Source organism: Canis lupus, chromosome 17 (assembly GCF_048164855.1).
Source record: "Canis lupus baileyi chromosome 17, mCanLup2.hap1, whole genome shotgun sequence".
In the NCBI taxonomy this organism is placed as follows: Eukaryota; Metazoa; Chordata; class Mammalia; order Carnivora; family Canidae; genus Canis; species Canis lupus.
This window is the reverse complement of record NC_132854.1, coordinates 13,240,402-13,253,925: the sequence shown is the minus strand read 5'-3', so window position 1 is coordinate 13,253,925 and position 13,524 is coordinate 13,240,402. Positions and strand designations below refer to the sequence as shown.

The window sequence follows — 13,524 nt, the reverse complement described above, 5'->3', positions numbered from 1 at the left end:
GCCCTCTTAGCTGCTGAGCAGTGTCATTTACATTGTGGCTTCAGTCTTCCTCTGTATGCTGTGACCTCCAGGTCGTTCTCTGAATTCAAGATTTATTTATCCAACACCTTATGAGACATCTTTGTTTGGATGTCTCCCAACCTTCTCAGTGCCACATGACTTCCCTCCCCTGTTGAAAAAGAAGTACAGAAACCTAACAATCTTAGAACATGCTCTGCTTTTCTTTCTGCCGTGAACAAACATTTGTTTCACTTAGACCCCCTCCCCCACTCAGCCTGACTAACCTCTGCTCATATTTCACATCCTGTGTGAGACTTGATACTATGTCCTTATGACCCTGGGGTGTAAATTGTGTGTCATAATCCTAATAGTATTTACGATGCCTAAAGTGTAACAGGCATTCCATAAATAGCTGCTGAATTACGTTTTGACTTTATACGGCCATGCTGTAATTGTTTCCCATAAACTTAAAGTTGGTTTTGTTCTGTTTCGTTTTAGAGTAGGAGTGGGTAGTATGTGTATGAATGAATATGAGGTAGTTATATTGGAAAGTAAAAAATCCCTTTCTCAGTTATCGAGATGATAAATTAGAACTAGATTCTCTATAGGTAATTTGCAGGTGATTAAGACTGTGTAAACATAGTAGTAGAAGAGGTGTCTTAAACATAACCCAACCACTTTGAAAAATTAAAATAGCTGGAAGAAAGGGATGTTTTGTTTCTTGGGTGTTAATGTTTAATACATAGAATGCTAGGCAGTAAGGATACAGATAAAATAGGTTCCTACCTTCAAAAGGTAATGCCTAGGAGTTGGTATGATTAAGTGGGTTTTATTTATGTGGTCCAGGTATTAGAGAATAACCGTATATTGCTTTTTGAAAGTAAGAGAAAATAAAACACGGTCCTGGTCTTTCTCTTTTGCCTCGCCTGCTGTCTGTATCCCAGGGTAAAGGTTCACAATGATTCTGTTGTTTCTGAATGTTTTTAAGTATATGACCTTAGAAAATGTACTTCTGTCTAAAAGAGATATGAATGTAAAATGAAACATTATTTCTATAAAATAGGGAAATGGCTTTCTCTGTGATATCTTTTTACCCATTGTTTTAAAGTCAATTTTAATTTCTTCCCCCAGATCTCTTACATGATATCAGCATGGGCCAGAATGTGCAAAATTCTTGGAAAAGAATTTCAGCAGTACCTTCCAGTGGTTATGGGGCCTTTAATGAAGACTGCTTCGATTAAGCCTGAAGTAGCCCTTTTAGATAGTAGGTGTCTTCATGAAGACATAGCAGTCATAAAATTCATCTCTGTGACTATTTTTAACATAAATTTGTTTTCTTCTCTGTTAATAGCCCAAGACATGGAGAATATGAGTGACGATGATGGTTGGGAATTTGTGAACCTTGGAGATCAGCAGAGTTTTGGTATTAAGACTGCAGGATTGGAAGAAAAGTCTACTGCTTGTCAGATGCTGGTGAGTGTGTACAGTGTTTACCAAATTTCAGTTGACAACTTCCCATAACACATACATAAATATTTCTCAAGGCATTTTTTCTGTAGATGCTAAAGAAGTTATTTTAATGAGCAAGAATATATTCTTTAAAAAGTAAAAGGTAGAAACCTTTTGACCCAACATTTCTACTTCTGGATAAAGAAATCATATAGGTGGGGCACTTGGGTGCTCACTCAGTCACTTAAGCAGCCAACTTTTGATTTCAGCTTCGGTCATGAACTCTCAGGGCCCTGGGATCAAGCCTGCTATGCTCAATAGGGAGTCTGCTTGAGGATTCTCTCCCTCTCCTCCTTCCCTTGCTTACTCTCTTTCTCTTATCCAAATAAATAAACCGTAAAAAAATCATATACATAAATTTCTATTTCTAATTCTATTCTGTTTCTAACAACAACAAAAAAAAGAAGCAGCTTAAATGCCTGCTCTTAGGAAGATAATAATACGATACCCTAGACTATTACACGGCTGATACAAAGCTACATGAGGGCAAGGACTTTTGTCTGTTTTGTGTTTAATGTATAGTAGATACGATGACAAAGGATTACTTTTTGAGTGAATGATCAGAAATTTGCTCATGATACTGAAAATAAAACTGGTATGGTTTCACTTATATAAAAATATAAACATGGTAGGGACATCAAAATGTTTGCAATGATTATCTCTTTATAGTATTTAGGGTCTTGTGTGTAAGTTCTCTTTGAGTTTTTTTCCCCCCTATAGACAGGGACAATATATTTTTTAAAAGAATTAAGTTATGGTTTCAGATTACAAATTTAGCAGTTAAATAAGTCTAAATAAAAATTAATTGCTTACAGTTTATCTTGTATTAATAAAGCACCGTTGTGTTTTCTAAGTCATTTACACTTGTATTTCTTGAACTTTTGCTTATCATCAGTACTTACTATATTCTATAAATATTTATACCTACAATAATTTATAAACATTTTGAGTTTTTCTGGTATCTTTCTCAAGTAGAGAGCAATTATGTCACATCTCAGAACTATCAAATCTTTTAATGTAGTGGGAAAAAGTAAAGAAACAATGGTTTTTATTTTTTTATTTTATTTTTTTTGAAACAATGGTTTTTAAAACAGCACTGTCAGGGGCGCCTGGGTGTCTCAGTCACTTGGGCATTTGACTCTTGGTTTCAGCTCGGGTGGTGGTGTGGGGGTCATGAGATCAAGCTGTATCAAGCTCTGTGCTGGGCATGGAGCCAGCCTGTGATTCTCTCTTTTCCTCTCCTGCCCTCTCCCCCAACCTCCATTCTCATGTGCTCTCTCTCTCAAAATAAATAAACAGTTCTGTTTTTCTGTTTCACTGCTGAAATGATTTTTTTTTTCTTTAAGATTTACTTATTGGGACACCTGGGTGGCTCAGTGGTTGAGCGTCTACCTTCGGCTAGGGGTCTGATCCCAGGGTCCTGGGCTCAAGTCCTGCATCAGGCTTCTCATGGGGAGCCTGCTTCTCCTTCTGCTTATGTTTCTGCCTCTCTGTATGTCTCTCATGAGTAAAAAAGTATAATCTTAAAAAAAAAAAAGATTTACTAATTTATTTAAAAGAGAGAGTGAGGGGTAGGGCAGAGGGAGAGAAGGAGACTACTTAAGCAGACCTCCCACTCAGCATGGAGCCTGAAGTAGGGCTTGATCCTGAGATCATGACTTAAACTGAAACCCAGGAGCTAGATGCTCAACTGACTGGGCTGCCCAGACACCCCTGAAAATTTTTTTTTTTTAAGATTTTATTTATTTATTCATGAGAGACACCGAGAGAGAGGCAGAGACACAGGCAAAGGGAAAAGCAGGCTCCCTGCAAGGAGCCCCATGCAGGACTTGATCCCAGATCCTGGGATCACGCCCTGAGCCAAAGGCAGACACACTCAACCACTGAGGCACCCAGGCATCCCGATTTTTTTTTCCTTTTTTAAATAAAAATAACAGCCTGTTTGCAGACAGAACAGATAGGCTACAGTTACATTTTTAGTTTTTGGTTTGGTTTGGTTCTTTGAGAGTGAGAAGACAAGCTGGAAGGGAGGAGCAGAAGGGAGAGGGAGGGAGAATCTTCAGCAGGTTCCACGCTCAGTGTGGAGCCAAACACAGGGCTCAATCTCAGGACCCTGTGATCATAATGTAAATAAATCAAGAGTTGGACACAACCAGTTGAGCCACCTGGGCACCCCTATATCTGTTTTTTGAGGTTTTTTTAAAGATTTTATTAGAGAGCTAGAGAGCTTGTTACAGGCATTGACGGGAGGGGCAGAGGGAGAAGCATACTCCCCACTGAGCAGGGAGCCCGACATGGGGCTTGATCCTAGGATCCCAAGATCATGACCTGAGCTAAAAGTAGCTGCTTAACCAACTGAGCCACCCAGGCACCCCTCTGCATGCAGCTTTAAATGTATTTCTAGTCAGGGTACAGCATCCTGTGGTCCTTAGGATTCTATTTGTTAAATACTAATACCTAAAAACTAACATGGATCTTGATTTGATTTCTCTTTCCAATATTTTGTTTTCAGGTTTGCTATGCTAAAGAGTTGAAGGAAGGCTTTGTGGAATACACTGAACAGGTTGTCAAACTGATGGTCCCTCTACTGAAATTTTATTTCCATGATGATATCCTACAACTTTGAACACAAAACAATTAGTTAAATTATAGCTTATTCAAGTATTAGACTTTGTGTTAACCGAAGCCTGTGTCACCTTTATTCTTTGCACTAACTATAAGATTATAAACTTCAGTTTTTCATGTGCTTTAGTTTCATGGTTTTTTTGCTTTTGCCAAAAACATGAAGAAGAAAACTTTACCTGTCTTAGTTAACAGCTTTTTCTGTGAACGTCTAAAAGATTTTAAGAATTGATATTTTATTAGCAAATGTTTACATTTTTATATAATTGCTACATTTCTCAAATATCTTTTGATGATGTTAAGCAACTAAGACCATTCTAAATACATTAGAGACCCACTGATAACTTTCTGTGGCATAGCTCTACATTTCAAACATGGATACTACCTTTGGGGAGAAACATTTCTTGATAAATCTGCATGTTAAATATTCTCTTCTCAACATGATAATAGTAGTTAATACATTTAGAAACATTTTTATGCCTTTACATACACAGTTTCATACATAGATTTAAAGAAGAAATAAAGGACAGCTCAACAGTGTTTGAGCCCAGACCTAAACCCAGATCTGCCTGAGTGCAGAGCCCCTGTGTTGTAGTTTTTCATGCAGTATCCCATAGTGGCATCCTTTACAGAAGACCACTTTTGCCCAACAGAAATATACCATGATGCCAGAGGACAAAGAAGTCTTTTTTAGAGGAAATCTCCCGACCTGATTTTATAAATGATATTAGATAGGGAAGGGCATCTTGATCTTCATTGCAAACTGAAAAGGCTCTGACAGGAGGAGGTCCTCATTCATTTTCCCAGGAAAATCATAGCTTTGGTTCCATTTATTAGAAACATATTGCCTAAAGTTTTGGGATAGGAACATCTTGAGACCTGCTCTTAAGGATCCCAGATCCTTTCACCTTTCGGTCTTGCTGCTGTGTTGTAGGTGACAGAAAAGATAAGAGATAAGTCTTAATGGGTAGGGAGATGTCTGTTTTTATACACACGCTCTATTTAACATAAGCTCCTGTATTGCAATCTCAGATAAACAAGTTATCTGGCGCTCAGTGAGCACTTTAACATTTACATAAGCAAAGTGATAAGAACGATCTTTTGAGGATAGTGATTACACTAAGCGGATCTAAGAATAGTGATCACGTTTCCTTAACAATAAACGTGTTCGAGTGGCAGCAGCAGAATCCATGCCTCTTCTCTTGGAATGTGCAAGAGTTCGTGGCCCTGAGTATCTCACACAGATGTGGCATTTTATGTGTGATGCTCTAATCAAGGCCATTGGCACCGAACCAGATTCAGATGTCCTCTCGGAAATAATGCACTCCTTTGCAAAGGTAAATATTCTTCTCTTAAAAATATGTATAAGGTTGTGTGTTCATTTATTAGTCTTGCTAAATAAATAAAATTGAATCTTTTTGTGCTATAACAAATGATTCTTAATTACCAGAAATGTTTAATTCTTTTTTAGTTTAATGTTTTGGTGTTGTCCTTTTTGTGTTTGTTTTTTTCAGAGTAGCTGCTCTTACAGTCCATTCTTGGTTAGTTTCCACCATCATTTACCTGATAATCCAGCTCCAGAATCTTGGCTCATTTCCAGCACATACATAGTTTCTGTCCTATTCTGTTTTGAGTCCTTCTGCTCTTTGCATTACCTTTGTGCTGAGATAACCTCCCTTGGATTGTTCCAGAAGTCTCTCTCCTTTCTCTCCCTTCCAGTTCATTCTCCTTTGCTTGAGCATGAACTTGCTCATAATTTGTCACTCCACTTCCCATATTCTTGGTTAGCTCCATGGCCTACCTGCTCCACAGTTCGTTTTAAAGTTTCATCACCAGTGTTTGTCCCCTTTTACACTCCTGCAGTTAAGTTTTCTTCTATTTTTCCAAAGAATGCATGCTGCTGGGCCTTAGTGCCACACACACACACACACACACACACACACACACACACACACCCCAGCTCATGCTGCTTGGCCTTTCTCCAGCTATGTTTGTGTAGAGTATGCGTGTGGTGATTAAGCTCCTTAGGAGCTGGATGCTCTGCTCTATCTTTGAGACCTCAGCACCTAATTGTAATGCCCAGCATTTAAGATACGCTCAGGACATGTTTCAAATAATGCTGTTTAAATTCTTTTTGAAGTACTGTCATTGTAACACAACACACCAAGTATTAACTACTCATTTAGTCATTAGTCTTCCAGGGTACCGAGTTATGTTAATTTTTCTCATGCTTCCATGTGATTCTTAATGGAATTTAACTTTTGACTCTTAAAACTTAAATCCCATGGCCTGCTTGCTTTCCTTCATTTCACTGTAGTGCATTGAAGTCATGGGAGATGGATGCCTTAATAATGAACATTTTGAAGAATTAGGAGGAATATTGAAAGCTAAACTCGAAGAACATTTTAAAAATCAAGAATTGCGGCAAGGTAAGTTTTCCACACTTTTATTTCTGAATGTAATCCTTGACCATTTTGGCAATATTTAAAAAGACATTTATTTGGGTGTGTTTTAGTTAAAAGACAAGATGAAGACTATGATGAGCAGGTGGAAGAGTCACTACAAGATGAGGTAAATTATTCCCTTCAGAACCTAATTTATATGATCACGTGCATCTGGAAGATTTTTAAATGCTTAAGTTTCTAGAAAGTTCGTTATCTGACTTGTCATTCTGATGGTAATTATCAGTACTTTCCAGCAGAAGAATCTAACATATATTGCATATACTAATTGAGAGAAATAAGTAATTGAAGTTAGCTTATTTGTGTTTTGGATGTTATGGGAGAGTTTTTGTTGGAGTACCTCACACATAACAGCACTTATAAGTTCACCTAGTATTTTACATACTCCTCTCAGTAACTTTTTATTTGGTGGTGCCTTCAGCATTTTAAAGATAAGTGAACTCAAACTCAGGTGTTAAATGACCAACTGGAGCCACACACAGTTGACAATCTAGGACTTAAGGCCAGATCATTTTGTAACATCAGCTGTCTTTCTACCGTACCACAGAATAATGCAGGTTTTCTTACAAATGCTACACCTAGAGTGGTCGATGTAAGTCATCTTCACCTTGTTACTCCATTTTCTCCTCATTCACCTGTGTATTTAGGGCCCAGAGTGTGGCATGTGGCCATCCTGGTGGACCCATGCTAACATGTGCAGGTCATCCCATTTCTGCGTGAGGTGCTCACATGCTCACACACATTGCTCCCAAGGATGAAATGTAGTAATTGACCCCACATCCTTTCACCAGTCTGCTCCAAACTTAGAAACATTCTTTCAGAAAACAAAAAATAATGCTAAAGTAAAAACACAGAACTTCAGTATTTAAGTACGTTTCCAGAAAACTCTGGGATAAGTACAAATTTGCTCACACCTTTAATCTACCGATAGCAGATAGGAGACGTGACCCCCAATCATCAAGGTTACTGCGGTCTCCAGACTCTTTCCTGTGCCCTGAAGAAGTGATGAGAAATTTCTTAGATCTTTTAAAAAATAAATGTAACTGTTGGTCATAATGGAGATGCTTTTTAATACATATGGGTGTTACGTGTTTTTTTTGTTTTGTTTTTGGTTTTAGGATGATAATGATGTTTATATTCTGACCAAAGTGTCAGACATTTTACACTCAATATTCAGTAGCTACAAGGAAAAGGTGTTACCATGGTTTGAACAGCTGCTTCCGTTAATTGTCAACCTCATTGTAAGTGTTGCCTTTCTTTTACCGTTATTTTAGGTAGTTGCCTGGGATGTTTTCAGTGTAGCACTTGAAAACACACTTTCAGGTTAAAATGGGTCTTAGAAATCATAATTTTCAGAGTAGATCTTTAATTTTATCAAGTTTATTGCATTGCCGTTGATACTTTCTCACTTAATATATGCTTATGGTTGGTTAATTAACTTTTCCGTAGTTCGATTAAATTACAATGTGTTCCAGAGACATACAAATGACTTTTCATTATTTGAGGTTATGTGTGTCCTGCTAAATTAACAAAATGATTACTTTTTTTTAGTGGAACCTAGAGGATTCAGTTAAAATCCTTGTTATGTACAACCAGTAGTCGTTTATTGTGGATGATGGCCTTATGTATTCAGTTTTTAAAATATGCATGAAAAGCAACCAATAGGAGTTTGTCTTGTTTTGGCTTTTAATTTTGCATTGTATTTGGTAATGCAGCACGTTTTTTATAAAGGAAATATACGTATCTTGCTGCTTCTGCTGGTGGTTCTGGTATGTGGTAATGTCATGGTGAGATTCTTTAGAAAATCATACAAAGTCTTTCAAACTTGTACTTCATTAAATCTGTGTTGTAATTTGAGGATTGTTACAAAAAGTGATTATTACTGTGTTGTTTTTCATCGTTTGTAACAGGAATATCCATGTATAAGCTGATAGTCTAGAGAGAATTTTTTTTTTTACATTCTTAATGTACTCCAGTATTCAGAGCTTAAAAGATTATCTCTTTTATAGTGTCCACATAGACCATGGCCAGACAGACAATGGGGATTGTGCATCTTTGATGATGTCATAGAACACTGTAGTCCAGCCTCATTTAAATATGCAGAATATTTCTTAAGGCCGATGCTCCAATATGTATGTGACAACAGCCCAGAAGTCAGGCAAGCAGCTGCGTATGGCCTGGGAGTCATGGCACAGTATGGTGGAGATAACTATCGTCCTTTTTGTACAGGTACTTTCATTTGTTGGTTATAGGCATCCCTTTTATCATTTCCTTCTTCTCTTTTCTACACTTCCAAATATTATATAGCTGTTTTTATTGTATTCTTCCCTTTTTCAAACCTCTCACCTATAGTGCAAATGAATTGGCCTTTATTCTCATAGAAATGGAAATGAAGTTTGGATGAAATCTGAGCCTCACCACTCCTGCCCTCCAGAGTACAGTTCATTCAGGGTTTGGGCATTATACCCCAGCTGCAGCATAGGATTTTTTTTTTCCCCTTAAGATTATATCTATATGGAAGAGTGAGAGCACACATGAGCAGGGGGAGAGACAGAGGGGAAAGAGAGAAGCAGATTCCCCACCCAGCACAGGGGCTCTATTCAGGCACCCCTAGCATAGGACTTTGAAAACATACTGGGGTCCCTGTACGGTTAGTGCAGAAATATAGAGAGGCTTTTAAAGGCTTAAATACCCTGAGGTGAGGACTGTAAATCTGGGGGCTCCCAACTTCGTGTAGTCTTAGTAGAGTGCTGGCACTCCTGGCCGAGTGGGGGCAGCCTGCTGCCTTTCTTTACTCTAGGTCTGGTTCTGCAGCCAAGAGAACAAAACATGTCATGTGTTACACCTTACTAATTCTTCACTATAATTGATACAGTCAAAGCAAAAAAAGAAATTTGGCATAAGAATGTGAGATTTTAACTGACCTTCTTGCAATTGCTTATTTTAGAAGCACTTCCACTGCTGGTAAGAGTTATTCAGTCTGCCGATTCTAAGACCAAAGAAAATGTCAACGCTACAGAGAACTGCATCTCAGCAGTAGGAAAAATTATGAAATTCAAACCGGACTGTGTAAATGTTGAAGAAGTCCTGCCACATTGGTTGTCTTGGCTTCCACTACATGAAGACAAAGAAGAAGCTGTTCAGACTTTCAATTATCTGTGTGACTTGATTGAAAGGTAAGAAAAGGGACAAATAGACCTTATTTTTTTCCTCTTTATTTAAAATAGTGTTTCCTGTGCACAGCCCTCAGATGTTTAAACTGTAGGACAATTAACACTGCCTTACAATTAGATCTAATTTTGACTTTTTTTATGGAATTAAATTCAACAGATAAGGCATTATAGAACATAATGTTTTTAAGAAGGTTCCCTTTTAATGTTGTCATCCACCCCGTTAATCTGGTTTTTATTTGGCTTTAGATTTTTTGAAATTTCAGCTTTACTGAGGTATGATTGACATACATCACTTATTAGTAGAATAAGATTAAAGTAGGTTTGTTGTTCATGCCATTATTTGACCCTCTTAAATTCTGGGTTTTTTCTTTGGATTCAAGAATCAGCAGTATAAGGAAAGTATTCCAGACTGGTAATCAAAATCTGGCCTTGGGCTCTGGCAATATTAGTGCTCTTTTGTGTTCATGAGGATATCAAAGAATTGCAACAACCTGGAGGCTATAGAAGCTATCAAATCAAAGGCGTGTTCTTTGGTTATCTGTTTTTCTATATCCAAGTTCTAAATATTAATCAGATCTAGGCTCTGTCGCTGCTTTTATTCATGAATAGCTCCAAGAGCCACAACTACTCTCCTGGAATTTGTAGAAATAGGCCAGCAAGTGTATTCCATCGTGCCTGTTTCAGTTCAAGTTTGCACAAATGTTGTGTTTGAGTGTTCCCATGGAGAACTATCATTAAGGGATGTGATAGCCATCCTGGAGACTGTACACTCCTTATCTGCTCCTGTCTCTGAAGCCACCAGGTCTCCATCATTCTGTTTGATCATCTCATCTCCCTTGGAAATGACTTCTGAAAGTTTCTTAATGAAAGACTAGAATTCCAGTTAAATTTACTATTATGCTTCTTTCCATTAAACTTGCTTAAAGTTTATTTCCCAGATTACTCTTGAAATGCCCCTAAATCCTTTTGAACTTCAAATTTATTTGGAAACCACTTTCCCACGTGTAAGTAAAATACATGTTAAGAAGTTTATTCTTAGTAAAGCTTTTTTTTCCCCCTTAAATAAGTTACAAATTATTTATAAAGCACTTAGAACGTTCTATTCTTTTTTGGCCCTTAAAACAAACCTGAAAGATGAGTCAAGTATTTTGTTCTTAATTTACATGGGAAAGCACTGAAGAGCTAATAAATAAAATTAGCTGTTTTTACTCCCACTGAATTTGATTTTAGTGAATGCATAATAATCTTATAAAAACTTTGTAACAAAATTCCATGTTGGAGGAAGCATGTAGGAAAGTATGAGTGCTTGAGTGATTTCTCCTTATAATTTTCATTTATAATTGCTTTATTCTCTTTGGTCAGTAATCACCCCATCGTTCTTGGCCCAAACAATACCAATCTGCCCAAAATATTCAGTATAATTGCAGAAGGAGAAATGCATGAGGCAATTAAACATGAAGATCCTTGTGCCAAACGTCTGGCTAATGTAGTTCGTCAAGTACAGGTAAGCTGTTTTGCTTAAATTGGGGAAGAGGAAATAAAATAGTTTTTTGGGAGGTGTTTATGGTTTTTTTTTTCCTGTATTAAAAAAAAAAAGAAATAGGTACCAGTTTTCATTTTTATATTCTTTGTCTCTGAGTTTCAAATTAATATAAAATCTGTCTATATGTTCTCATTTTTTTTATTACCACTAAAATATTTGTCCTAAACTTGAGACATTTTGAACCTTGCAATTGGTACTTACTCACACATACATGTCTTCTAGGGGTTTTTTGCATTTACTCAAATAAAAAAAGAGATTTTAATAGTAAATAAGCCGTCAGCTACCAAAATCTTTTCAATGATTTATGCTTCCTGAATTCTAATGTATTGTTTACTTGACAGTGTTCTCTATCTAGTGTAGCTTTATCAGGTCAGATTGAATGAAGAAAACTTAGAGTAAATGAACTTTAAATAAATGGAACCAGGTGTCTTGCTTTTATAATGATAATCATGAAACTACCTCAGAAGAAAGTATTTGGCATTATTATAGTCTACCTAATGATGATTAGTAAAATCCTTCCAGATGACCATTTCACTGAATCTAAATCTATGAAACTGTTTTTTCCTAGACTTCTGGAGGATTGTGGACCGAGTGCATAGCACAGCTCAGTCCTGAGCAGCAGGCAGCCATACAGGAACTCCTGAACTCTGCCTGAGGGCCTTAATATCACCACCAGAAAACTAACTCCAAATAAACGTTTACCCTTTTGTTTAGGTTTCTTTGTTTTGTTTTTGAGCAAAAGAGGACGGTAGAGTTGTGTTGTCTAGGCCATTCTTCTGCAAAGCTCCAAGAGTGGGAAGAGAAGCACTGGGTTTCAGAGTGGTGTTTGAAAGGATTTCTATCGTACCACTGAAGAGGTTCCCCGTAAGCCCTACGGTAGCACTGAAGAGTATTTTTCTATTGGTGATAAGCCACTCACGTGAAGGTGAAAGGGAAGTAAAATTAAGTTTTCTCATTAGACATAATGAAATTTAAGACAAAACAGCTTTAAGATCAGCTATTCAGCATAGATGTGTGTTAAAACAATTTGCTCTACACCTAGTGTTAATTTTATTAATTGGAGTGTGAGTCTTTCTCAAGGGTAGAAAGAAGCCTTCTACCCAACAAACTAGTAGATCTAAAAATTGAAAAAAGAAAAAAAAAGCTGAAGACAAAAACAAGCATGAAGATGTCATATTTGATGTCACTTTCGGGTTTTTCCCCAAAAGGCTGATGCAGTGACTCAATTTGGAAAGCTTTCAGCTTCCAGTCCTTGAATGTGAAGTGTCGTTGGCATGTCTGGCAGTAGTCTCTCATTCACTCCTCAATAAACAACATTGAAATACGAAAGAAGTTTGTGTAAAAATTCAGTACTGTCTGGCTTTGATTCATTTAATGTTTTTAATATAAGAATAAGCTAATATTTTTTTAGAGTAGTAACTATGGCTTTGAGTGTTTTCTTTTCCCCCAGTATTTTCCTTGTGCAGTTTGAACTTTAAAAGCATCTAGTTTTTACCATTTTCCACTTTAATTTAAGCTAAGTTATATATCTATTCCTTCATGATTGGTATCCTTTTAAGGCTTGCAAATTTTGACCAATAGTTTTTTTTAAATTAGGATCGTTCTGGTAGATAAAAAAGATTTGGCTTAGTATTTTCACTGCAAATTATAATTGATATGGAGCCACACACAACTTTCAAACTTTTAATTTTATGATAAATATTATGCCTAAAATTATTTACTGGTAAATTCAGGAAAATGTGTGAATTTTTTTTTCTTTGTGTGTTAACCTCATACCAGTAAATGACTTGCTGTTGTTTCTTTACATAATTTTTCTAAGGGGTCTTAGTAGATTTCTGTTGAAACTTCAGTGTTAACATTTTTATAGTTTGTACTAAATTTAACCGTGATACAAAAATGAATTTTATGCATTAGATCAGAATTTAAAATTAAAGATTTTTTCTTTAAGTGATTTGCATTACTTTATTAAAACTAAATCTGAAATGGAATAGAAAAAATGAATTATCTTAAGATGGTTCACTTGGTAGCAGATACCATACCTTCAAATACATTTTCAGTTTTCAGCACAACATTGGTAGCCCGGAGAAGCTTCAGTAACTGGCAGAACAACGTTGAATGACTTCACCAGCATAGACATTGCTTTCAGTGGGCACCTCAACTGTTTTGTAATGTGTGGGGAGCAATGTTTGGAGCTACTTTATACCCTGTATTTCTG

General features: G+C 36.7%; 1 protein-coding gene across 4 annotated transcripts in view; it reads left to right on the top strand.

Moving 5' to 3' along the window:
* The window catches only part of IPO5 (importin 5), a 57,057-nt gene extending 44,399 nt beyond the window's left edge, over window positions 1–12,658 (top strand). For all 4 annotated transcript variants that reach the window (XM_072782577.1, XM_072782579.1, XM_072782578.1 and 1 more), the window contains 11 exons: window positions 1,132–1,264; window positions 1,352–1,473; window positions 4,022–4,118; window positions 5,296–5,468; window positions 6,449–6,560; window positions 6,647–6,702; window positions 7,712–7,834; window positions 8,603–8,822; window positions 9,541–9,769; window positions 11,129–11,270; window positions 11,878–12,658. In XM_072782577.1, coding sequence (XP_072638678.1) covers window positions 1,132–1,264; window positions 1,352–1,473; window positions 4,022–4,118; window positions 5,296–5,468; window positions 6,449–6,560; window positions 6,647–6,702; window positions 7,712–7,834; window positions 8,603–8,822; window positions 9,541–9,769; window positions 11,129–11,270; window positions 11,878–11,964 — 1,494 coding nt within the window. In that variant the 3' untranslated portion in view covers window positions 11,965–12,658. The remainder of the gene's footprint in view (window positions 1–1,131; window positions 1,265–1,351; window positions 1,474–4,021; window positions 4,119–5,295; window positions 5,469–6,448; window positions 6,561–6,646; window positions 6,703–7,711; window positions 7,835–8,602; window positions 8,823–9,540; window positions 9,770–11,128; window positions 11,271–11,877) is intronic.
* Window positions 12,659–13,524: the final 866 nt, after the last annotated feature.